Consider the following 26278-nt stretch of genomic DNA (forward strand, 5'->3'; position numbering starts at 1 on the left):
TGCGGGCAGCTTTGCAGCCCAGTGCTCAACCACTGCGCCACCAGGGGAGGCCCCCCATATTATCTTTTTAATGGAAGACCCTTAATTTAGTCACAGTTGGAAAGTACTCTTTATCATGTAACGGAAAGTAGTCACTGGTTTGGGAGTTTAGGATGTGGATGTTTTGGGGAAAACCATTGTTCAGTCTTCCACACAGGAAAGCTCTGGTGGGGGCGGAGGGGGCTGCGCGTGGGCAACAGCAAGATATCCCCTGACCTTGCAGTGAAAGTGACTGAGAGTAAAGCCTGAGTGGGACGGCGAGTCGCTCTTGGAATTCCTAAATCCCCAAGTTCCAAGCAGGTGGCTGAGTTGCTTTTGTAGCTTTTTGCAGAAAGGCGGGTGTCCTTGAAGGGGAGTCAGCAGGTGCTGTCCTCCTGGAGCAGGCTGGCAGGGGCTGTGTTGGGTACCAGCCATGTAGCTTTCTCTGAGTTGTTTTCTAGACTTGGTGTAGTTCCAGCCTTACCAGGGCTGAATTTCATTCATGACCCCCCCCCCCAATTTCCTGTAGTCTGGTTCTGTGCCCTCAGCTGCCCTTCTGGCAGCTGACTCACTCCCCACCCTCTGATAGGAACCTCGCTGCTCCCTTTTCTTGTGAGCTGGGCTGCCCTACTCTGTTGCCTGAGCCCCGTAGCCTGGCTCTCTGGGCCTGGAGGGTGCATTCTCCAGCCCTGTGGCTTGCTCGCCCAGCAGGGCCCTGCTCCCTAGGGCTCTTCTCGGGATTGTACCCCTGCCTGGGTGCTCTGATCGCAAGAGCACCCATTTCACACTCATCCCTTTCTGTGCACCCGCACGCCACTGATCCTGAAGCTCTCTTGTTCTGCGCAAACCCCTGTCACCCCATCTCCATGTCGTTGTCCAGGCTGTCCCCTGAGCAGCCATTCAGCACACACTCCAGCCCTGGACCTCTGTCCCTGCCCGCCGGAGCCCGGCTCACAGGGAAGACAGCCACTAAGGAGGGTGATCTAATCACAGGTGTGGTCATCACTACGAAGACCCATGCAAGCTGTGCAAGCTGTGATAGGCTGAGGTGGTCCTTGTTGGGGCAGGAAAATGCCCATGGGGAAATGAGAGAACGCTCTGTCTCTGGGGTCAGCATCGCCGTGCTGGAAGATCTCAGGGTTTCAGGTTGGAAGGAATTGCAAAAGGCAAGCATGAGTGTCCAGTTTCCTCTCATCCAGCCAAAGCATACTGAGCGCTGACTGTCCAGGCTCCAAGATGGCTACTGGGGCCGGCTTTGTGCAGATGATGTGACCTCTGACCCCCAGAAGATTGCAGGCTAGTTGGGGAGAAGATGGCTGAGCTCCCCTACAAGATGTTCTTCAGTCAGTCTTCCTCCATGGGGGGCTTCTATTCCTGTTTGATTGGGAGCTTCCCTAGTCTACAGCAACCAGAACATTTCTATCAAGATTGTTCCAGTGGTAAGAACACCTCTCCTTCCCAGTGCTCCCACTGGGAGGACTAGGTTGTGTCCTGGTGGAGTTCATAGAACAAAACCCTTCGCCCTCAGCGTGGCCCTGCCATGCTGGAAGTCATGAGACAGGTGTGACTCAGCCTCCATCCTCTCCCCTCACCTGGCTTGCCCTCCCTCCACCCAAAAGTCCAGGTCCTTCATCCCGGCTCTGGAAGCGGCCGTGGGGAGGGGACTGCATGAGGGGAAGCCTACAGCAGGAGGGTGGCTGTCTCCTTCTCGATCCTGCTTTGTGGCCAGTACCACACTGGGCCTGGTGATGGGTGACTCGGCTGGTGAGCCTGGCGCGCCATCAGGATGCCCTTTAGCAGCGTGGAGTGAGAGCAGGGTGGCAGTGGGAGTGCCTGGCTCTCAGATGAGTTGTGACTGAAGAGTTGGCACTCGGGGGGGGGGCACGTGGGCACAGAGGGGTTGTATGTTCAGGGCTCCATGATGTCAGCACCTGGGAGGAGGCGGTGGGGAGCCTGCTCTCAGCTGCCAAGGGCCCTGGGCTCTGCTGAGGAGTCAGGACCGCGTCCCACTGGCCGATCCAGATACATGCTTAGAGGGTCTCAGGTCGGGAGGAAACACACAGTCATGTTTGAAAACCAGCATAGAAGTAAACCTCCCCGTGGCTCTGGAGGACAGTGAGGCCCACATCTCTTCACCTCTGGAATCCAGAACGTTCGAAGTCCCTAAGGTTCTTCCTAAGTTTGCAGCAAACTCATTTTATGGCAAAAATCTGACCTGAATTGATGCAAGACTAATTATGGTCTTTAAAAATATCTCTCCTAGGGCGACTGTCCGTATGGTGCTAGGTAGAAATACTGTGTGTCTGATTCTGGGGTGCTGCCTAGGCCTGTCTGGGGGTGTTCCACCATATGCACCTCCATGGTCCCTCCTGAAATCTGTAAAACTCTGATTCCTAAACTCATTTGGCCTACGGGTCCTGGCAACAGCACCCCAGACACCCACCCTAAGACGTCTGGCCCCCGTCCCGTCACAGGAGGGTGGTGGGGCTGTTTCCAGCTCAGTGTCCCTGACTCTGTGGCCAGGCCTCCTCAGAGCCTGTAGGGCGACATGCAAATGAGGACACAGGGTGGAGCCACCTTCCTGGCCCGTGGACACCCAGGGAGAGGCAGGGCCAAGGCTTGAGGGTACTTTCTGACGGTGGGCTGGGGCCCAGAGAGGAACGACAGAGAGCAGGGAACGGGGCGCCCAGTCAGGGCTCAGCACCTCTTGAGACTTTGCTTACATATCCTGTCACTCTGGGTAGTGCTGCTGTTCTAGCTACACACGTGGGCTGCCCTCTGCACAGCGGGTGTGTGGTGTGCGCACTTGGTGTACGTCTACACCAGGAATAGAAATCAAAGGATGAGCTAGAGATGTAACAAAAATTTAAAAAAAAAAATCATTGGTGGTACAAGACCCATCTGGCTTCACCTGCCTGATTAGTTTGGAAACTGCTTCAGTGCTCTGAGCGGGGTTGGGGGCCGGCTGTCCACTCAGCCTGTGCGGGCACTCCCCGTCAGGGCTGCCCTCCCTGAGAGATCCCTGCCCTGGACACGTAGCTGCCCGCGGGGGAAGCCTATCATTGGCTTTCTTTTAAAATCGTGTTACTCATTTTTCCATCCCAACCACCGGGATTTGTTGAAATTTGACTCATTCATTTCCATCCTCCCTGATGACAGATGTCTTTTGTAAACCAAACCGAAGTATTTTATTTAATTTTGCAAAGAACAACTGGGGTGTAGGCCAGAGGTGCTGGGGAGGCGGGGGTGAGAGGATTCACCAGAGACAGAGTGGGGAGCAGAGCAGGCAGATGCACTGAAATACACTGCTGAAGGGAGCAGTGGGGATACAGGAGAGGTCTGCCGCGCCATGTGGGTAGCTCCCTGGCCGGAATCAAACTCAAGCTGTAGCGGGGATGACAATGAGACTTAACCCCTAGGCCACTAGGGAGGCCCACAAAGGTACTTTATTTTAAAGTTCTTCACATGTGGGTCCAAAACTCATTGAGATAATTTGGAAATTTTTTTTTTAAAGATTTATTTATTTGTTTGTTTGTTTTGTTTTGTTTGTTTGTTATTCATGCACTGGATACAGTCAGAAGTGCGGGAGGGTGAGAGAATTCACCAGAGCCAGAGCGGGGAGCAGAGCAGGCAGAAGGACCGAAGTACACTGCTGAGGGGAGCAGCGGGCGGCAGGAGAGGTCTGCGCGCCATGTGGGACCCTTGCCGGCGGCCGGGGATGGAACAGGCGCCGTAGAGGCTGCGGGCAGCTTCGCAACCCAGCGCTCAACCGCTGTGCCACCGGGAAGGCCCAGATTTGGAATTTTTTTTTTTTTTTTTTTAAAAGATTTATTTATTTATTTATACAAGCACTGGGTACAGTCAGAAGCGCGGGAGGGTGAGAGAATTCACCAGAGCCAGAGCGGGGAGCAGAGCAGGCAGAAGGACCGAAGTACACTGCTGAGGGGAGCAGCGGGCGGCAGGAGAGGTCTGCGCGCCATGTGGGACCCTCCTCCGGTGGCCGGGGAGCAGCCGGGGATCGAACCGGCGCTGCAGAGGCTGCGGGCAGCTTCGCAACCCAGCGCTCAACCGCTGCGCCACCGGGGAGGCCCCAGATTTGGAAATTTTTAACAGAGTAGCATTTTAGGAGTTTGCATATGAGAGTTTTTGTAAGTTACGGATTTATATTGCTTTGGGTAACAAACTCCTGTGACAGCAGAAATGGTTCCAAATACGCTTTTCCAGAATGCTCTGCCTGGCCTAGTTTCTTTCAAAGAGTAGGTCCTTTCTTGTTCATCACGAAGCCTGCCTTTCCTGTGAGGGGCAGAGGGAAACTCGGGCGACTCAGAGCAGCTGCTACCTGAAGGAAGGTGTGTGGACTCAGTAGTCAGGTTTGATCTTCATTTTCCATTACTTTCCTGCAAGATAATCAGAAAACCTGGGACGCGGGTGCTTTGAGTCCCGTCCTCATTTCAGATGTCATGGAAAACTCTACTCTTCCACCATCTAAGGCTTTTTATCGTGGAGAATTTAAAACAGGCAGCCTGCTGCCAAGGAGTAGGATGAATGTCTCACCTGTCACTTGCTTCAGTAACTGGCAACGTTTTGCAGTCTAGTTGCGTCTGCCCCCTCTCCCTCTAGAAAGTAAACCCCAGACCTCAAGCTTTTTTTCCCCCGCAGATAATTCAGTCTGCATCTCTGCTTGATAAGGACTTTAAAAACTTCTTCTTTGTTTTGAAATCACTCTAGGCTCACAGGAAGTTGCAAAAACATTGAGTCCCTTGTGCCCTTCTTCCTGACATCGTGCTGTCGGGCAGTGTCAAATCCAGGAAGTGGCCATCAGTCCAGTGCTGTTGACCAGATGGCAGTCACTTCCCGTTATCTGTGTGTGTGTGTGTGTGTGTGTGTATGATTTTATCTCCTGCCACGATGTAAGTTGTCTGCTCCTGGAGGAACGCCTTCTTAGGCCTGCACTCACACCTTGGTTGCTGTCGTCAGCCACCACTTACCAGTTCTCCACCTTTATCGATTTATCATCTTGAGGATGTCCCGTACATGAACCCAGCGGCTTGTAACCTTTGGAGACGAGCTGTTTTTACGTAAACAGAACGCCCTCCAGCGGAGTCCGGCGCCCTCCACCTCTATTCTGTTCTGGTTTCCTTTAGTGACCGAGTCGCGCCTGTGTCTGTACCAGCACTTATTTAACCTTTCACCGGTTGAATAGTATTTGGGTTGTTTCCAGGTTTTGGTGGCTACAGACACAACTGCTCTGTTTCCAGGTTTTGGTGGCTACAAACACAACTGCTCTGCACGTTTGTGTCTCCGTTTCCTGTGAGTGCCTGTGTTCCTTTCTCTGGGATGGTTTCATTTCTCAGGGTGGTTGCTGGGTTGGACGGTAACTACCTGTTAGTTTTATAGGAAACTGTCAGGCTGTTTTCTAGAGTGGCGCAGCCTCTTGGCTCCCACCTGTAGTGTATGTGAGATCCACTTTGTCTGCCTCCTTGCTGGCCTGTGGCTGTGTTGTAGGCCTAGTGATAGCTCATTGTGGTTGCATTTCCACTTGCTAATGATGTGAAACATTGTGTTTCTTTCCTGCCATGTATCTTTTTTTCCTTCATAGAACTTTCTTGAGTAAAGGAGCCATGGCGTTTGTATCTTTCTAAGTGGATTCTTTAAAAAGCAGTTGAGCTCTGGGTTTTCTTGCAATACGTTAGACGCTAGACATCTGTCAGATCTGTGGCTTGCAAATGTTTTCTTCTACTGTATGGCTTCTCTTCAGCCTCTTCACAGTCAGTGCAAAAGTTCTTCGTGAAGTCTAGTTTGTTAATTTTTGCTTTCACGGGTCATGCTTTTGGTTTCATATCTAAGAACGCTTTGCCTAGCTAGCTCTAGGTTTCAGGGATTTTTCTCCTGCATCTTCTAAAAGCTTTGTAGTCTTAACATTTCACATTTAAATCCTCAGTCTGTTTTGATTAAATTTTGTTTATAGCATAAAGGTTTGGGCTAAAGTTCATCCTCCCTTCCCCCCAGGATGTCCCACTGTCCCAGCTCATCTATAGCAAAGATCATTCTCCTACTGGAAAAGACTGACTTGTATCTGCTACCATGAAGTCATCACACCTAAGGAAAGGAGCAAGACCCCCTGTGCCTGTCTCGTTCAGAGGCCTGTTCCTCGCTGGCCATTAGCATCAGCACCCGGGGGCCTGTCTCTTGAGCCTCTTGCTTGGTAACAGCCCCTCAAACACTTTGCTTCGAGGCCTTCACTAGCTGCAGCCACGTCGACACTCCCCTCCCCCCGGCCTAGACTGGGCTGCTGTGTCCTGGTGGAATTTAGCCTGTTCCACCCCTTCTGCCTTTCCTGCATACTGGAGCTCAGTTACAGGCGTGTTTTGATTCCAGCTCCTTTTTGGTCAGGGCTCTTCTTCGGTATGCTTCCCGTGGGTCCCGCCAGGAGACTCCAGACTCTGGTTGCCCCACGTCATGGATGTTGACCTTGACTTTGGATCCAGGGGGTGCTGCCAGAGGACCCTCAGCAAGGTTCCCTGTCAGCTGTTCACCTGGTGGTTTTATCACTTGATGGCCGTATCCAGAGCTTGTTTGTATTAGGAATGGCAAACTAGTCATTTTTAATGTATTACTCTGTCTCCATTTATTAAAGGGACTTTGGCGAAGTAGAACCTGCCCTTGCCAATTAAGGAGTTACCCTAAAATGTTGGGAAGGAAGACATGGAGGCTCTGGGAGGTGAAGTCCCATGCCCCAACCAGCAGGTGGTGGAGTGGGCCAGGGCTCCTGTGCGGTGCTGCCATAGCTGAGGCCTGGTTATGTTCTTCTCGCCTTGGCCCCGAAGTCCTGGCTACCCGGAAGCCTTCCCCGACCCTCTCCCCAGGCTTGGCCAAGGCATCGGGGCTTGCTTGGTGTGGGTTCTCGCTGCGTGCAGTGCAGCGGGATGGGCCTCCAGCTTAGCCCTTTCGGTGGGCAGGCACAGAGAAGGGCCCTGAGCTCCTGGAGACCAAGGCTGATGTCCTGGTGCCCAGCCAGGCCAGGGGCTCCAGGCATGTCTGTCGGGAACGCAGACAGCACCCCCTCAGGGCCCTCTGGCACACTCCTCCCTGGAGTTTAATATCCACAGTTAAGAAAGTAATGGGGACCTGCTAGAACCTCTGGGGTTCTAAGCTTCATCCTGTGCATTGGGGCACCATCCTGCTTGGGGCACCTGGGTGACACTGATAAAGGGGGAGACCCTACCTAGACTCTTCCCCAGCTCTTTCTCTGGGGAGCCAAGGGACAGTCCTCTCCAGCATCACCAGCCTCTCCAGAGTCTGGGTTGTGCTGTGGGGTCTGGGCAGGCAAGGGGCCCTCCCCAGCGGGTGCCAGCCTAAGCGTGAAAGGGTCCAGCCCCAGTTTCCACCCACCTGTCCCAACACACACACAGTGAACAGTTTGCGGGAGCTGACCTGTGTGCTGCCTTGACCTGGGAGCAGGTGCGCTCTGGGCCCCAGTAGCTCTCGGGAGCCACACATCCTGCCTTTCCTTGGGCGCCTGAGTCAGCGTGGCTCCCTGTATTTTCTGGGAAATAATGAAAACCCTCAAATCATTTGGTACTACCTGGGGCTGTGAAGCCAAGTTCCATATCATTTTCTGCATCTCTAAGATGTGATAACGCTACTTCAGCATTGCTGTGGGAAAAAAAATAGAGATGAGGATGGTTTGTCAACTGTGACGCCTTTCTGGGAGTCACGAGGCCTGCCGTGGAAACATGGCCAGGCCAGGTCAGGCCACCAAGTCCCCAGCAGTCCCTGGAGGTCACGGCTTCCCCTCCCCTTCCTTGGCGCTGGGAGGAGCCAGAGGGGAGCAGCAGCACCTTCCCCAGACCCCTAGACTGGTAGGTGGTGGAGACTGTGTTCATGGGCCCGGAGTTTGAGTCCCCGCTCTGATTTGGGGGCGAGTCACCCACTCTCTCTGAGTGGACTTCTCCTTGTGGGCTGAGTGACCGGGAAGGCATGTGGGAGAACTCTGAGTGTCTGGTGTCCCCAGGGCTTGCTGGCTGGCGGCCGGACCCTAGAGTGTGAGTGAGCAAGCTCCAGCAAGGAGCTGGACCTGGGTTGTCCCCTCTCGTGTGCAGGGGCAGGGCAGGGTCTGCACTGGGGCCTCTGCATACTGCCCTCCGTGGGGAGCCACAGAGCCGTGACCCCCGCCTTTGCCCAGGAGGTGCTGGTCAGGAGTATTTGTGTCTCCTCTAGCCCCCAGCTCCCGTGTTTATTCATTTAATTTGGGATGATAGACGAAGATGATGATTTACAATCCAAATCGTTTTAAAGAAATATTTCTGGTGCTTGTTGGCAGCTTTGCGGGGTGCTTATAGGAGCTATTCTTAGACTTGTCACCACGTTCCTTTTCAGAGCTCGCACCAGGCTGGATATAGACGCCGTCTCCACTTCTGAGTTCAGTCTGGACTTGTTTCTTGTTTGGTGTGTTAGAGACGGTTTATTTTTACAGGAAAGGAGACATGTAAGGGGTCCCCGCGAGTGAAAACTCATGGCTAAGAGAAGAGTGGTGCAGATGGAGACAGGGGTTGCTGGACACACTGGGGGGGCCAGGGGCACAGCCGCACTTCATCCAGGTTAGGCCGTGGGGCGGGTGTACCCCTGCAGGCCTGGTGCTGCGGGACCTGCTGCTGGTGTCGGTGGGTGCTGGCTGGGTGTCAGGTGAGACTGGGAAGTGGGTGTGAGAGGACATCTGGACAGACCTTGGGGTACAGGCTGAGATGGTCGGACTTGGGGTTTGGCCATTTTCTGGGCCGGATGACAGAGACCTGGCTGGCTGGAGGGGGAGCTGGGACTCCACTCCGCCTGCCGCGGCTCTTCCCACAGCTCTCGCGCTTTCTTTGCATCTGTTTCCTCACCAGACTCTCAGGCCTGGGGTCACGTTGCAGGTTAGTCTTTGGGGCCTCTGCTGCAGGGAGACTGGGTGACCCCAGGATGGCGCTGACCAACCTGTCGACAGGTGGCAACCCTGGAAGGATGTCCAGTGCTGTGGGCTTTGATGCCTCTGGTGGGCGCGGGAGAGCTGCTTTGTTCTTTGAAAGTGGTTGTAGCCGCCAGCCTGGCATGTGGCTCCATGTTTACAAACTTGCCAGCCGGAGAGGCTGGGCACCAGCTCTGCCTCAGGGTGCTTTCCAATGTGAAGTCTTTAGTTTTTTGCCACAGTACCCCCAGCACCTGGGAGCCAGCATGCCTTTGTGTGCCTACCGCCTCCACCTTTCCTGTCCGCCTGGAATCTTCCTTTGGCCAGTTTCTTCAGCTCCATCCTTTGCTGCTCCGTGAAGTGTCTCAGCTTCCCTTTAAAATAAGGAGTGAAAACTAGTAGAAGGTAGACGTGTAAATGACCTGGGTGTTGAGTGTGGTGCTGGGAATTCAAAGTCAAAAAGGTGGTCTTGCCTGGGGCAGGGGAGAGTCTGGTCATTGGCGGAAGAGCAAAGGCACACGTGGCAGGACCCTGGCTCCAAGAGGCAGTGAAGGTGGTAACATGGGCAGCGGGACTGGCTGGGGACAGTGCCTGGGGCAGGCTTCAGGAAGAGCGGGGAGGGCCCCAGAGTCTCCAGACAGCACAGTGGGGGTTCAGCTCTTAGGGAGACCAGGGAGAAGTGTCCGGGAAGAGGTGTCCACCCTTAGATGGCGTCAGCCATGGATTAGGCTTGTGACGAGGTTAGGGTTCAGCAGGAAGTTCCTGAACGCTGCTCCGTGGGCCGGCACCATTCCAGGAGCAGCCAGGTCAGTTGGAGCAGAGCGGAGCCCTCCCGCAGGGAACATGTTCTGCTGGAGGGAGGGAGGTAGCTGACAGACATGGGAGTAAACAGACGGTTTGTCAGATGTGGGCAGGTGGTAATGAGAGAAAACACAGCCTAGGGGGTCAGAGTGACCCGGGTGGAGGAGGAGGTGTGGCCACGTCTGTGCAGGTGTCCGGGCAGAGACTGAAAGGCTGTGCCAGCGTGAGCTGTGTGGTGGGGCAGTGCCGATGGATGGCCGGTGCAAAGGCCGTGCCGTGGGAGCGCTGCGGCTTGGCTCGGTCAAGGAGGCCAGTGTGACAGGATCGGAGGATTGAGGTGGGAAGCACCAGCGAGCCTTGGAGGGCTCACTGCCGTCCATGGGCAGCTGCAGGACGGCAGCTGAGGTGGAGAGAGGGCGGCTCTTGAGTTCCGAGCGGGGGAGCGCTGGGTCTCACCAACATGGTGGGAGCTCACATGACAGCTGTGGGGGGACTGGATGGCGGGGCCGGGGGGGAAGCAGACATTGGTCAGGAGCCCGAGCTGTTCACCCAGGGGAGACGTGATGGTGGCTGGGACCAGAGTGCTGGCCAGGGCCGCCTGGGGTGGGCTCCACCTGAGCTTGTTTTGAAGTGGTCATAGACACCTGGAAGAATCTGGCGCCACTCTTTGTGCCGGAAGGAGGCTAATGTTGTGATTTCCTTTCTCTAGACCAGATCTTCGCTTCCTCCAAGGGATTCTCTCAGGGAGTCCCCGGCTGCTGGCCACCATGACAGTGAGGGGGGCCGCGCTGGCCCCAGGTCCGGCGTTACCCACCATCGCGGCAGCCTCCCCCAGCGTCTCCGAGATCCCCGAGGGCAGCCCCACGGCCATGGAGCAGCCTGTGTTCCTGATGACCACCGCCGCGCAGGCCATCTCTGGCTTCTTTGTTTGGACAGCCCTGCTTATCACCTGCCACCAGGTACCCAGGCCAGTCTCCCCGGAGCCAGAGAGCCCCGGCGGCCTTCTAGCAGGAGCTGAGAGGTTTAGTCCAACCATCTACCAGTTAGGCTAGGGCAGAACAGGCTGTGTGGCAGTAACAAACCAACCCCTAATCTCAGGGGCTTCCCCAGTGAGAGTTGAGTTCTTACAGCCCAGCCTGACGGGTTGGGACACCCCCCGCCCGGCAGCCTGGAGGAGGGCACAGGGCAAAGGTGCTCTGGGTACGTGACCATCTCCATCGAGAGGTGACAGTCCTCACCTCTGCACACCTTCTCTGGGGCAGGGCTGGTCACTTAGCCAGCCTAAGCTGCAGGGGAGCGCGGACGGGGGGCAGGGGGGCGGTGTCAGTGACCTCTTTGTAGATGAGGAAGCAAAGGCTGGAGAGCGAGGGGGAGCTGGCCAGGCCTATGCAGGCTGGCAGTACAGCTGGGGTAGAAGTTGAGTCTCTTGTCCTCGCAACTCCCGGGGAGGCCGACGCTCTGGGGAAGAAGAGATGGCAGGTGGCCTGGTGAGGTGGGGGAGGGCAAGCCCTTTTGGATTCCCGTCACTCCTGCCTGCTGTCCTGGGTCCTGTCCCTTCCAGGACTTGATTGTCTCCAAGGCAGCTGACTCATCGCAGATGGGGAAGCTTTTGTTCTCTCCCTTCTGAGCCTGCTCTCTGGGCACAGGCGCTGTCCAGGAAGCCAGGACAGGCGCGTGGCTCGAGTAATTCCTGGCATTTTGTGTCACTGTCGCTGTCCCCTGGCTTTCTAAAAACTGTACTTCATTCTCCCAACTTCCCACCGAGCAGGCAGCGCTGCCTCGGTACGGCAGATGGGCGAACGAGGCAGGCAATGAGGACATCACTGCGGCCTCATGCCAGTAGAAGTGGGGATTCTGTTTGTCCTTCCTTCCACTCTTTAAGTCAGTTAAGGGCTAGAGTTGGAGTGGGGGCACCCGCCTGGATACCGTGTTTTTGCTCAGTCCCCCAGGACCAGGCAAAGAGGGAGGCGGGGATGGGACACACATGGGTTGAAGGTCCTCTGGACCCCACAAACCCACAGTTTTCAAAGCTGACTGTATACGGGTCCTCGGGGAGCTTGTTAAAACCGTGGATGCCCCGCCCGATCTTAGTCTTGGGTGTGGTCGGGTGAGCCTGGCCGTGGCGCCAGCTGCCCACGTCTGGGAGCTCTCTGTTCACCTTGGCTTGATGCTCCCGGTGGCCTGATGAGGGACGGTTTGTCGTCCCATTTTCCAGAGGCTCAGAGCCCAGTCACTGGTCAGGTCGGAGAGCCAGTGAGTGGCAGAGCTGGTACCTGACCTCTCTGCCGGGCTTCTCCTGGCCCCAGGGTCCTGACTGCCCACACCCCTCTGCCCCAGATCTATATGCACCTGCGCTGCTACAGCTGCCCCAACGAGCAGCGCTACATCGTCCGCATCCTGTTCATCGTGCCCATCTACGCCTTCGACTCCTGGCTCAGCCTGCTCTTCTTCACCAACGACCAGTACTATGTGTACTTCGGCACCGTGCGCGACTGCTATGAGGGTAGGAAGCCGCGGGGCGTGGGGAGCAGGGGCTGGGGCACAGGGCAGGAGTCGTGGGGAGGGGGGGTGGAGTGCAAGGGGGCAGGCAGGCTGCACGCCTACCCTGCTTGACATATGGGGCCGAGAAGCCCCTCTGAGGTCCTCCCCAAGGCCCGCATCTCCTACCCTCCTCAGGCTCCAGTTGGCAGGCGGCAGCATGTGCAGGGCCATTGTCCCCTTGCAGGTGCACTTGCAGCATGGCTCCCCAAACGCCTTCACAGATGTCCAGAAGCGGGCCCACCACCTGCATCACGCTTCTTGGTGTTGGTGTCTGTGGTGGGGTGGGGGGCAGCAGCTAGATCAGCGCTCTGCGTCGGTAGGTGCCCCGGCGCAGTCGGGTGAAGGGTTGATCAAGGGCTCCAAGCCCCGGAGGCAGGGCTGGTTCTCTCCCCTCTTGTCTTGGAGGGCTGTGTGGAAGGTGGCGTCCACTCCGCCCTCGCTGGGGGGACTTCCTTCTCTCTGGGGGCTGCTCTTCTGTGCTCTGCGGGCTTCACCCACTCTGGGTCGGGCCTGTGCTGCAGGGCTGGGTGGCAAAGAGGAAAGCCATCCTTCCCGCCTGCCCTCTGGCAGGGTCCGGTGAGGGGTGGTTTTCCTTATGCTGACACCCCAGTGGCCTGCTTCCCTGACCCAGGAGGGCTTCCCCCAGTCCTGGCTCCGTGGATTTTGGGCTGCAGTCCGCTCATCCCCCAAGTAGCAGGAGTCCTTCTTCCTGTCCCACTTTGGACTCCCGTGTCCCCAAGGACTCCCAGGGCACAGAGAGGCCTTTGGACTTGGTGAAGAAATGCCAGCACTCTGCGCCCCACTGCCCCAGCCACAGGCCTGCCCTCGCCTCTCCTCAGCCACACTGGCCCTTTGCCCACCTGGGCACATCAGGTGTTTTTTTTTCAGTGCCTGGAAAGCTCTTCCCCTTGCCGGTTCCTCATCCTTCGTCTTGACTCTAGGGGTTCCTCTAAGAGGCTGTCCCATCACCCTCACCGCCAGCACCCTGTGTGCGGGGCCTCATTGGGTTCGCAGCAGGTTGGCTCCCGCCTTCCTGAGTGGGCTGGTAGCTCTGCTGGAGCTTGCTGTGCCAGTGCCACCAGGCAGTCTCGCCAGGTAGCCTAGGGCCACTTGTGCCAGGATTTTTGAATGAATAGGGACTTTATTTATTTATTTTTTTTTTAAAGATTTATTTATTTTATTTATACAAGCACTGGGTACAGTCAGAAGCGCGGGAGGGTGAGAGAATTCGCCAGAGCGGAGAGCAGAACAGACAGACTGACGAAATACACTGCTGAGGGGAGCAGCGGGTGTGGCAGGAGAGATCTGCACACCATGTGGGACCCTCGCCCGGTGGCTGGGGATCGAACTGGCGCTGCAAGGCAGCAGGCAGCTTCGCAGCCCAGCGCTCAACCACTGAGCCACCAGGAAGGCCCTGAATAGGGACTTTATTAATAAACACCTGCTGTGTGCTTTGCATTTGCCCATGTGGGGAAATGCATTCCTCATTGCATTCCTGCCCACTCTGCCAGGTGAGAGTCCTGAGGCTGGCCAGGTGGGGCCTGCTGGCAGCCTGACCCGGGCTCCACTGCCTGATGTTCCTGGGAACAGCAGAATCCCCAGAGAAACCCTTGGTACCTTAGGAGCCCCAAAGCCTGGGGTTGGGGAAGGGTTGTAGGAGATTCCTTTTCCATTCAGCTGCCAGCCCAGCGTGGGTACTCCAGGGCAGCCTGAGAAATAAAAAGCTAATCCGTGCTGAGGCAGGGTGTGGCTCCCTCCTCTGCTGGGCCTGAGGACAGAAGAGGAATACTGCCAGGGAGCCTCCATACCATCCTCACTCAGCGCCCTGGAGGCAGCAGGTGGTTGGTGGCTCCCCTCAACTCCAGAGGCCTCTGTCCAGGCCCTGCCTGTCCCCCCAGCCTTCCTTCGTGCCTGGGACAGGCCTCTGCAAGGAGCCCCCGCCCTGCAGTGCACGGCTCCTGGCCTCACTGAGTTTACTGACCAGCAGCCCCCTGGGATAACCTGCTCCTAGTGACAACCCTCCTCACCCTCTCCGAGCCTCCCCTTAAGTGCTTTCATGGAAAGTGCTAGCAGCTGTTGCCTGGAAGGGGCAGGAGGGGAACACTTTGGGCTGGGCCGGAGGAGCCTGGTTTCAGAGCCACTGGCTCTGGAGGCAGCGCTGAGGGGCGCTCTGCTGGGAGCTGCACAGAAACTCGCTTTTCTTTTCAGTGAAATTCAGTTTTACTTTTTACTAAAGTAGTCTGTGCAGATGGCTGAGGCGCACAAACTGCCCCACTCCTCGTCACTCCCAAGTTCACTGCGCTTGCAGCTCTTGAAGCTGTTTTCTTCTAGAGTTACCTAAGAAGAGACGTACAGTGTTGTCTCTTGAATTTTCAGTTTCGTGTCGTGTGACGTAGGGACTTCCTACCATAAAAAGCTCGGGTTCAGGTGTCTTCTCCTCCCACACACGTTTCCTTTGTCATCTTCTCACCGCAGCTGTGTCACCTCTTCCGCGTCCCATTCAGTATTTGCGCTGCTGCGTGTCTCTGAAGATGGGTCAGATCTGAGCCTTGCTGTGTCCCAAGACTGCATTTGCTCCCAGCTCGGTTTTCCTCTGGCCGCAGCATGTCTCGCCTCGTGCTTTGCTCTGTTTTCTGTGTGTTGGTTGGTAATTCATCCCCACGCCGCGGTGGTACAGTGGTGTGGGCACACCGCTCGCCTTCAGCTCTGCGCCCCTCCCTGCTTCCCCCTTTCGTCCTGCCCCTCTTGGCCCAGAGGCTCTGCTTTCAGGCCTCCTGCTGCTGGGGTTGTCCTGGCCCCTCCCTCACCTCCGAGCACCCCGAGTGCCCCCCACCCCCCTTGTTCATGGTTCGCCGGCTCATTTTGGTTAGAGCACATCTTCCGGGAACATCCCGGGAAAACGATGCCCGGCGTTGTAGATGTTGAAAGTGGAGCCGTGTCTGAAAACACGAGGTGGCTCCAGTAGGTGGTGTTCAAGGGGATGGAGTACCAAGCTGCAGGCCCTGCTCTTGCTATGCTTTGTGCTCTTTACTGGGCTTTAGCCTCCAGGTTGTTTCTGGAAAGTTGGCTGGACTTGATCCTGATGTCTGTGTGTGACCTACGTTTCTGGACCTCACCTTTGTCCTGAAGTCTCACGGGAGGTAGGATAGCCATTGTGCCAGGCCCTGTCAGGATGACAGCTCCGACGTCCCGGGAAAATTTTCTTGTATGTTCCTTTGACAATCTTGCCCTTTCTGCATTATCGTCCCCTCTGGAACTCTGTTGGGAGGATCTTTTGGATGGAACCTTGAATGTTCTTTACAGTTTCCTGGCTCTTTTTTTTTCTTTCTGCTTCCTAGGAGACTTTTTCTTTCTTTTAAAAAAATCTTTGCCTTTTAAGGCTTTTCTATGGAAGGTTTTATTCTTTTATCATGTCGTAGAATGTCAGGAGTTGCTTGTTCTAGAGTCCCTTATACTTGGTATTGGAGAGAATCTCTTCTGTCTCTGGGGAGGCTAATTACAGTTTTCTTCTGTTGTCAGCATTATCTCTATCTCTGAGTTGCTCTCGTCTGTTTGTTTGCTTTGGTCTTTGACCAAAGTGGTCTTTGGTCTTTGGTCTTTGACCTCAGTGTCCAGTGTCCCTGGCTATTTTTTTATATTGAAGAATGGGGTTCTCAACTGCAGGGGTCCCCGCTGGATGGTTGGGTGCAGGGTGTTTCCTGTGGTGGTGGGGGCAAACATCCACGAAATCCTCTGATTCTGTGCCTGATTCCCCAGATAAGCAATGTTGGCTCCTACCTGGGAGGTGAAAGGTGGGCAGGCCAAGTCACAGGTGCCGAGTCGGGGTGGGGATGTCTTGTCCTTCATGTTCAGACTTCACCTCTAATTTTCTGTGGTCTGCTCTGAAAGCCTCACATTGCCGCCCTCGGCAGGCGAAGTTCCCTGAGGAACTAACCCTCGATGCTCCACACGGAGCTGGTTTCACTCGCAGCCACCAGAATGCCCCGTCCCATTCCAGGGTTCTCAGGGCTCCCTCCTGGCCCGGGAGCAGTCACCACCCAGCCAGGGGGACCTCTGTGTCGTCTGTCTCCAGTGCTTTCCCTGGTCCCTGGTTCTCACCTCCCCGCCCATTCATTCTCCTTCTGGCGGCATTGCGGACTCCGGGGGAGGGCAGCGGACGGAGGTCAGTTCCATGACGGCCATGGTGTTGTCCTTTCCTGAGAGAAGGGCTGAGCTGCAGAGAAGTGGCCAGTTGTGCTGTCCGGGGCTGGCTTCTAAAGATGGTGCTGAGCTCTGTGAACAGAGAGGCGGGGGCTGAGTTCCGAGGAGTTGGGGGGCTCCCTGCTCCCTCAGCCTCCCTCCCGGTGTCTGTGGCGCTACAGTTTCCCCACATCCACATCTCATTACTGTTCACGTCTTCTCATTTCCCAGTTACCTGGTGGAGTACGTTGCCACCCCTATTTTCACAAATGTGAAAAAAGAATATCTGAGTAGGCTAAGAAAGCGGCACAAGGCTATCCAGAGAGTAACTGCCGGCGGCCAGGCTCACCCTGGGCCTCCGGGTCCTGCCGTGTAGGTGGGCCCTGGGCAGCACTGAGCTGTACTGGGCGTGGGGAAGCAGCATGGGACACTCTCTGCAACAGCAGGCTCTCTTGCTAGCGGTGAGGTTTCCCATGCAGCACAGAAACAATTATAGGAGAACTCACTCACCCTGTTTCAGGTTTTGGACAAACTTAGCTTCCTGGAGTCTGGCCCAGAGGGAAGCATCATCCTAACAGAGAGCACCGCCAGGATGAACCTGGCCAAGGGCCTCAGACACTGGCCTCACAAGGCCAGGGGCTTTGTGCCACCAGGGGACGTGCTGACTGGGTGTGGCCCTGGAGCTGTGGCTCTGACAGAGCCAGGAATTACTAGGGCTGAGCTGATCAGAATGAAGGCAGACATTCTGAATCCACCGCCAGCAGTGAGGAGTCAGAAAGAACCAGCATTCCAGTAGGCAGGGTCAGCAAAGGCTCGAAAACCCACGAGGGAGGAGGAGAGAACCGCTGAAGCCCTGGGCCCCTCCCTGGGATCAGATGGGTCCTGTCTGACCCTCTGGACACTGGCCCGTGCTTAGGATGGAGTGCCCCCTAATGTCTTCTCTCTAGGCCTCAAGGAACTGGCCCGACGAACATTTCATTTGCACCCTGGTCCTCCTTTTCTGGCTGTGCGCTCTTGTTGCTTGTTCAGTTAAGGTTTGTATCTAGAATGGAACTAGAAAGTTCAGGTCACTGAGAGACCATCCTTCCTCTCCCTGGATGCCATCCTCTAGATGGGAGGGCCTGGTCTGTGGTTTCCTTGGTCATTTGTGGTCCCTCTGCCAATCATAGAGCCTGGCACATGGGACGGCTGTGCCAGCATTTGGTGTCCTGGCGTCTCTCCAGGGGAAGCAGAACTTTGTTCAGAGGGATGGTCAGGCGACAAGCTTGCTGATTGCAAGCCCCATTCCCGATCTCCACTCCAGCCTTTTTGGTGCTCTGCGCCCAGGGCCAGCATGTGTTACCTGTGGTGAGTGTTGAGTCGTCCGCTGTCCACAGCGGGATGTGGGGGTGGTGTTTTCATGGCTCTGTCATTTCCTTGGAGGGGATTGATTTGTCCAGATGGTCAGTGAGTCTTGGTGCGGGCTGCTTGAGTCATCCTGAGGAGGTCCTGTCCCGTCTTCCTTGTCTGAGAACGCCTTATTGACTCACTAATGGTTCTTTAAAGGAAACTGTCAGCAAGTCAGTATTTTACAGACTAGCTGGCCCCAGAGCGTTAAAAGGTCAAGAATCTTGAACGGAGAGCGGACTTAGGAAATTTGATGTGCTGAGCAGTAGAAGGCAGGGCTGGCTATGGATAGACGGCCCGACGCCATGGCCCGGGAGGCCTCCGGCGTGTGTCAGCACAGGGGGGTGAGCTCAGGCCGGCTCTGCTCAGGAGTGCACTGAGGACAGCCCAGGTTGGGAGGGTGGCTTCTGGCTGGGCCCTCACAGTGTCTCTGGAAACCTCATGCACCTTGAGGAGGGGGCAGCTTGCCAGCCCAGGGCTGAGTGTGGGCTGGGCACGGGGTGGGGTGGGGGACATCTGGTGTTGCTGGGAAGGAAGAGCTGGGGGTAGCAGGTACCAGGTCACTGCCAAGTCAGGGGTTGCTCCCAGGTGGCTCCGGAGCCTCCAAGATCTCCAAGGTCTTTGAGGCGAGGTTGTGTGTGTGTGGCGGGTGCGGGGGGTGGGTGGCAGGGTCAGATGACAGGGAGCCTCTGGCTGCAGGGCCGCTGGTGTCTCTTTTGACCTTCCTGCCCTGCCCCTGTCTTGACCCTCTCCTGGCTCTTGCTCCTTCTCTGAATACCTCTGCTGGTCCCTGTTCTTGGTCCCGGTCTCCCGCCCCAGCCTTTCATCCACGGTACCCTCTGCTGAGCTGTTCTCACACTCTCTCTCCTCTCCCTCCCTCCCGGGCACCCCTGGCTTTGACCCAACAGGGTCCTCAGGCAGCAGGCTGGGTACAGCTAGGGCTGCATTTCTGGCGCAGCCTGCAGCCTGCAGACGTCCTTCTCCAGGCTGTGTCTGCGCCATCCGTCTGCTCCGGCTGCTGTGGCTCAATGTGCGTTTTGTGCTGGTGCAGAGCTGTGTCCTGGTCAGAGCACTCACCTGCTTCCCTGGCCTTTGCCGGTTCTGTGCATGCTGGTTTCTTCTGAGGTCCCCTGGAAGAGGTCTTATTGTTGTTTTGTTGTAAAATTGTGATCTAAACAGACAGAAAAGCACATCAAATTAATAATTATGAAACGACACCATCATAATTATTTGGGTACATTGTCTTGTACCCAGAACGTGCACACAGCCCACCCACCCAGGCCCCAGTGTGCCAGTCCTGATCTCCCTGGCAACCACCCTCTGCTCTTCTCCATGGTGGGACCCCCAGGGCATGTTCACATCTCTACGCCCCAGGCGCCTCCTGTTGCTGTGTGTTGTGGCTCTTTCCCTTTTGTTGCTGTTTTAAAATCCACCTTCCTGTTGATCTGAGTGGTTTTCTTTGGACTCTCTTCATAGCCTTGGTCATCTATAATTTCCTGAGCCTCTGCTATGAATACCTCGGGGGAGAGAGTTCCATCATGTCAGAGATCAGAGGGAAGCCCATTGAGTGAGTACGAAAGTCTCCCCGGAGCCCCTCACACCACCCCCTGTCCTCAAGCCGTCCTGGTGTCAGCTGGACACACAGACCATCTCTGCCCATGACCTTGACCTGCTGTGCTGCTCCCACACTTCCTGAGTGAGACCTTTCATTTGGACTCTGGGGAGCGCCTTCTGGCTCTCTCTCCCTCTTGCTCTTCCTGTTTGTTTCTCTTTGCTTTCAGTGTTTTTCAAGTTGGTTTGTTCTCCCTGGGCCAGTGAGACCCTGTTGCTTGTGCCAGCGCTCTCCAGTGTCTCCCCCGTGCTGTCCCTTCCCCAACCTTCTTGCTTCATCCGCTGTGTCCCTGGTGTGTCTGGATGCGAGGGAGGGGAGCCTCCCCCAGTGCACCTCTCCTGAGTCCTGGTTCTCCTCTTGTCTCTTCCAGGTCCAGCTGTGTGTACGGCACGTGCTGCCTCTGGGGGAAGACTTACTCCATTGGATTCCTGCGGTTCTGCAAACAGGTGTGTGCCCCTGGCAGCTGCCGAGTCGAGGTGTGGGCCAAGGGCCGGGTGCCTGCCACCCGCACTGCCCCTGGTGCAGCGAGAGGACTTGCTGCGGCTGCCCTGAGCCCCCCCTGTTGAGTTCCCATTTCCTACCAGTCACCCCAAGCCCCAGTGGCCACTCCCCAAGTTGTAGGGACGCACCTGGACCAGCAGGGTGTGCTCCGAGGGCCAGCAGCAGAAGCCCTTGGAGTGTCTGATGCAGGAGCAGGTCCCAGACTCCTGCTCAGCTTTACCAAGTCTTAGTGCGCATGAGTGGGAGTATGTGAGGATTCTAGAATCTCAGTTTGAAAATTTCTTATCAGCTGTGGCTGGAGCCCAGGAGGGCTTCTGCATTGAAGACACAACAGAATGGGCCTGTGCAGTGTCTGGTCTCCCCCATTTCCCGGTTGGCAGTCCAGCATCTTCTGGTTTCTCAGCTGCCCTCCTGGGCACCCTGGATGGAGGTGGTGTGGGGTTGCAGTTAAGTGCATGGCCTGGGTGTCTGACCATCTGAGCTTGATCTCCTTTCTCCTCTGTGTGACCTTGGATAAGTTACTTAACCTCTCTGAGCCTTAGTTTCCTCTTCTATAAAATGGGCGTAAGATACTTAACTACGGCATGGTTTCATTGTTTAAAAACAGGTTAGGTGATGGACATGAAGCAGGCACCAGTGGTGGCATGGGGGCCACTGTCCTGTCCAGGAAGGGAGTTTGGGTGCTGCACCCAGCCTGCTTGCCTTCGACTTGGTCTCTCCAGGGGTCCCACCGGGCCTCTGTCTGTCCCTCTGCATTGCCAGGAGTAGTCACGGGTGGGAAGGGGGTGCGAAACCACAGAGGAACCCTGTCGCTCCCTGGAGGGCTGGTCTCTGCTGCGTTATGGGCAGGGCTGCGGCCCTGGGCTGGTCTCAGTTCTGCTTCTGATCATCCTCCTCCTGGGTATTCCTAAATTCCAGAGTCTCTGGACCCGCACAGAGAGAGTTAGCACAGAGAGAGTTAAAGCCGCTTGGGCTCAGGGTGGGGTCTCAGTGTTTGTTTACCAGTGGGTTGCACCGCCCAGGGCTGGGTGACTCACAGTCTCCTTTGATGATCCCGCTCTGCTCTGCTGAGTGCAGAGCCTCAGATCCCAGCCCAGCCTTGTCTGGCCTTGTCATAAATGATCCCCGGCCCTGTGGGCTTCGATGTTTCTGTGTGGGTCCTGGAAGTGGCAGGGAGAGGTTGTAAAGAGAAAGACAACAAAAGAAGCCTCTTCTCCCCTGCTGCCTGTGTGAGGGGAGGCCCTGCCGCTTTGTCCCAGAGGCACAGGCAAGGGCCTGAGAAATCATCAGGTCTGGCACTCTGTCCCTGTCTCTTGTGCCCCCTCAGCTGGTCTGTGACATAGGGGTGACAGTTCTCAGGTCGGGGACCTGTTGCGAGCACCAGCCTGGGTGGTGGCAGCCTGTTGGCAGCTCATAGTGTTGCCTCGATGCAGACTGTGGCTCCTCTCTGCATAGGGTACTGGTCTCACTTCTGCTAGGTGGGGAGCGGGGCTGGGAGTTCTGTGGGCTCTGTGACGCAGCGTCACACCTCCAGCGTCACACAGCTTCTCCTGCCTCTCGTCCAACCTCAGGCTGCCCGGCTTCCCACAAGTGTCTCTGCTCCCAGTCTAGCAGAAACCTCGGCTTCAGGGGCCTGGTGTCCCTGCTTCAGGGTCCTGATGTACTGGGAGCTCCACTACCTTAGCCTGAAGGCTTAGATTTATTTGAGCTCAAGGAATGGTGATTCTGGTGATTTTGCAGACAATGAGTACCCCCTTGAGTTTGCTGAGCCTCTAGGGGATTGTGGAATCCTGGCTACCGAATCCTTTTAGAGGCCTTTCTTGAATGCACAGGTGTGGGGGCACCTTGGGGGGAATGCACAGGTGTGGGGGCACCTTGGGGAAGATGCTTGCTGTCTTATGCTTCTGCTCCCTGTGGCAAGGGGGTGGGGGTAGGGGTGGGGGGGGTCAGTCTATTCCCCTGGGAGGTGGCTGCCCTGAGCTGAGGGTGTGCTCACTCCTGCTTCCTCAGCGGGTAGTTGGTGAGGCCAGAATCCGCGTCAGGACCTTGGGGCCCTGTAGGCCATCTCCGTCCCCAGTAAGACCCCAGGTTTATGTTTTTTTTTTTTTTTTTTTTTTTAAAGATTTATTGATTGATTGATTGATACATACAAACACTGGGTACAGTCAGAAGAGCGGGAGGGTGAGAGAATTCACCAGAGCCAGAGTGGGAAGCAGAGCAGGCAGAAGGACCGAAGTACACTGCTGAGGGGAGCAGCGGCCGGCAGGAGGGGTCTGCAAGCCATGCGGGACCCTCCTCCGGTGGCCGGGAGCAGCCGGGGATCGAACTGGCACTGCAGAGGCTGCGGGCAGCTTCGCAACCCAGCGCTCAACCGCTGCGCCACCTGGAAGGCCCCCCAGGTTTATGTTAACTGTGCACTCAGGCTTGGAGCATGGAGCCGGACCTGGAGTTGGGCCATGAGGCTGGAGGGGCCCTCAGCCACTCCTGCGCCCAAGTGGCCAATCTCTCCACCAGGGCCTGGCTGTCCTATCTCCCTGGCTATCTCCCCGCTGCTGCCCCCACAGCACCCAGCCCATTGCACGTGCCAGCTCTGCCTTTGGGCCTTGGTGTGAGCTGCTCCCCTTGCCCTGTTTTCACGGCACGTTCCTGCCTGACCCAGGCTTCCAGGGGCTGCCTCTGACGGTATCTCCTGTCCCTGCTCCTCCACCCCACCGTCGTCCATCTGTCCCTCACATCCTTCTGTCTTCATGCTCAGCAGTGTTGCACTGCCACTGCCTCCCCTCCAGACAGTGGCCCCTTCAGGCAGGATGTTGGGCCTCACTCCCACTCCTCACGGGTCCAGCACAGGCCCGGCTGGCTGGAGGAGATGCTCATCCCTGACTCATGACCTGCCCCCACAGGCCACCCTGCAGTTCTGCGTGGTGAAGCCACTCATGGCCGTCAGCACCGTGGTCCTCCAGGCCTTTGGCAAGTACCGGGACGGTGACTTTGAGTAAGCAATGGCTCCCCTGAGAGGTGGGGAGGTGGCCCTGCCTGGAGGGAGGCTGAAGTCCTGGCTCAGAGAAGCGGGGCAGCAGACCAGCCCTACACCCATGACCTTCCTCCGTGTGGAGGCCCATGGAGGCCAGGCGTGGCCTGGCTCCCCACAATTCCCCGCACCCCCGAGGTGCAAGGCTTGAGCCAAGTGATGGCTGAATTCATACTTGGCCTTGCCTCTGCCCCAGGGGAAAACCCTCAGCCTCCCTCACCTTCGTGACCGGGCTGCAGGGCACTGCCCGGGGGGTGGGCCAGGAACAGTAGTGACCACTCCGAAGACAAAGAGTGAAAGGGTCTGAGCCCCAAGTCCCGAAATAGAAAGCCCTCCTGTGCAAGGTGCACATACATCTCATTTGGGGGGGTCAGTGAAAGTGGCCAAGTCCCCCCTTTGCCCCATATGACAGCTCTGAGGGGGCAGGTAAGCGCAGAGGCTCAAGGGATATAACGTGGCTCACATGAGGAGCAACACCAGGCTCGTGCCTCCCTGACATCAGGTCAAGACCTCCCAGACTGTGCCCCCCTGACTGGTGTGGGCCCCAGAGGTGCACCTGGTGGCTTGGCCACGTCTGCACGTGAGGCAGAGGCAGTGGACTGGCCATGCTGAGGGCAGAGCCCATGTCCACCCCAAGTGTCCTGACTACCTGGATCACGTCCCCTCTGCAGTGGCCGTGGAGACTTGTCCCCGGGGCAGTGCTGAGGCCCTGGGGGTAGGCGTACGGGCCGGACAAAGGAGGGAGGGGGCCCCTTGTCCCTCAAAGGGTCCACCCAAGCCAGAGACCTCCCCACTCCCCACAGCGTCACCAGCGGCTACCTCTACGTGACCATCATCTACAACATCTCCGTCAGCCTGGCTCTCTATGCACTCTTCCTCTTCTACTTTGCCACCCGGGAGCTGCTCAGCGCCTACAGCCCCGTCCTCAAGTTCTTCATGGTCAAGTCCGTCATCTTCCTCTCCTTCTGGCAAGGTGCGCCTCCTCCCAGGCCTGGTGGGGCCAGCGTGTGCCACCCTCTTCCCTTTGCCTCATCCCCCGTGGTCCCCAGCCCCGGGGCACCCCCACATCTGGCATGTGGACCCTCTGGCCTTTCCTGTGAGTTGCAGGAGAACTCTGCGGGGTCACTTCATGGCTGGGGGAGCCAGGGAACCCATGTAGTCGGTGATGTCTCAGCGTGGGTGGCCACCAGCTGGGTGCTGGTGCCTTCCTGGAGCCTTGGCTTTGTTTTTTGTTTGTTTTTAAAGATTTATTTATTCATGCATACAAGAACTGGGGTACAGGCCAGATGTATGGGAGGGTGAGAGGATTCACCAGAGACGGAGCGGGGAACAGAACAGGCAGACTGACTGAAACACACTGCTGAGGGCAGCAGCGGGTGAGGCAGGAGAGGTCTGCCACGCCATGTGGGTTGCTCCCTGGCCGGCCGGGATCAAACCCGCACTGCAGAGGCTGTGGATTAGCTTCACAGCGCTGTGCCCAACCTGCTGCACCACCAGGGAGGCCCGAGCCTCGGCTTTGTGCCCACATCCCTGCCTTCCGGAGTGACGGGACCTTGCATCCGTCACCTCGGGGTGTGCAGCAGCGTGGAGGAAGGGGGTCCAGGCTGAGCCAGACGCCCATGCCTCTCCTTCTAGGCATGCTGCTGGCCATCCTGGAGAAGTGTGGGGCCATCCCCAAGATCCACTCAGCCCGCGTGTCAGTGGGCGAGGGCACGGTGGCTGCCGGCTACCAGGACTTCATCATCTGTGTGGAGATGTTCTTCGCCGCCCTGGCCCTGCGGCACGCCTTCACCTACAAGGTCTATGCCGACAAGAGGCTGGACGCCCAAGGTAGGAGCTCCGTCCTCGGGACGTGCCCCGCGGGAGAACACCAGCCCCACCAGCACCCCTCTGGCTGCCCAGTGCCGTACGGGTGTTGACGGTCTCCCCAGTTTGGTGTGGTAAAGGCCACAGGGCTCGTCATCACAGGGACGGGGGTCCTGGAAGCTAGCCCCCCCCTGTCTTTTGCATGGAGACCCCAAGATGATGCAGCACAGAGTTGCCACGGGAAGGTTAGGACAGAGACCCTACAATGGACAAGTGCCCGAGGGTTCTGGGCCTCCAGCACGGTCCTGCTTCAGTTTCCGTGTCTCTCAGGCGCTTGACCTGACTGCGTCTCTGAAATGGACTGGGATCGTCATGTTTTAACAGCTTTCTTTTTACACCTACTAATCTTCCTCTGTTCAAACAGCTTGTTTGTACATTAGAAGGCCCTAGAGAGCCCTAAAAGCACCACGGCTAGCCCCCCAGAGATTCTGCAGTCTGGCCTTGGGCCGCAGGGTGTAATTTAACCTCTGTGGGCTGGGGAGTGCTGCCGCCGGCTGCGGACAGAGGGGGTGTTCAAGGGGCCAGGGCCAGGAGGCTGGGATGCCTGAAATGACTCACTGATTCAGGTGTAGGGGTGGGGAGGGGGTGCCCTCTAGTCTAACACTTCTCCCCAGCGGTTGGGCAGCTGCCAATGTCCTTCCCAGTGGCTGGACGTGGGACACCCACTTCCTCAGCCCACTACCCATGCAGGGCTAGCCTGGCTCTTCAGCCTCCTCTCACTTGCCACAGGCTTCTCTGCTTGGGAAGGGCCCTTAGAAAGCCTTTGCTGCTGCTGCTGGAAGCATGTGAACCAAGCCGGCCTCCAGACCCTGGCTCCTGTGTGCCCACTGTGTTCTCCCAACACGCTCGCTGACTGGGCGCAGATTTGGTGCCAGGCACTATGCTGGGCATGGTTCACCTCAGCCTGCAGGTGTCCTGCCCACTTCCCACCATGCCCCTAGTAGGAAGGATCCAGTGAATACCTCCCTGTGTGAGGGCGGCACCCCTTGGGCCTGGTGGAGCTGTGACTTTAGAGAAGTCCCCTTGTGCCTGGAGCTTGGGGCTGGGGCCCAGCAGTGTTTCTGCAGGTGATGGCCCTGCCGAGACTGTCAGGCCCCCACTGCCTCAGACACGTCAGCCCCGCAGAAATGGTGTAGCCAGAAATATTGCTCTGGCAGGGCCTCCATCCCAAGCGGGGCAAAGCTGCTGTTCACCCTTGCCCTACTCCCTACTGGTCCTGGGCCAGGTGCCCACCCACTAACTCAGTGCGCAGCCTTCTGGTCCTGGTTAGATGGGAAACTGCTTTGGGTGTGATCTGTACAAGTAACCTCCACCCCTCCGCCAGCCCAGCCCTGATTCCTTGTCTGAGAAGAATTTTAGTGAGGCATCCGGCCTAGCTGTTCCAGCGAAACCTGGAGAGACA

The 26278-nt window shown here is 56.9% G+C and overlaps 1 protein-coding gene across 1 annotated transcript in view; it reads left to right on the forward strand.

The window, feature by feature from the left end:
• Nucleotides 1-26278, forward strand: part of TMEM184B (transmembrane protein 184B) — a 39818-nt gene that overhangs the window by 10494 nt on the left and 3046 nt on the right. The window contains exons 2-8 of the mRNA XM_037513585.2: nt 10473-10722; nt 12101-12266; nt 19346-19436; nt 19852-19927; nt 22883-22974; nt 23814-23983; nt 24646-24840. Of these exons, the coding sequence (XP_037369482.1) occupies nt 10531-10722; nt 12101-12266; nt 19346-19436; nt 19852-19927; nt 22883-22974; nt 23814-23983; nt 24646-24840 (982 nt within the window). The 5' untranslated portion in view covers nt 10473-10530. The remainder of the gene's footprint in view (nt 1-10472; nt 10723-12100; nt 12267-19345; nt 19437-19851; nt 19928-22882; nt 22975-23813; nt 23984-24645; nt 24841-26278) is intronic.

This window comes from Talpa occidentalis, unplaced genomic scaffold (assembly GCF_014898055.3).
Source record: "Talpa occidentalis isolate TD23 unplaced genomic scaffold, MPIMG_talOcc4v2.1 talOcc4.16, whole genome shotgun sequence".
In the NCBI taxonomy this organism is placed as follows: domain Eukaryota; kingdom Metazoa; phylum Chordata; class Mammalia; order Eulipotyphla; family Talpidae; genus Talpa; species Talpa occidentalis.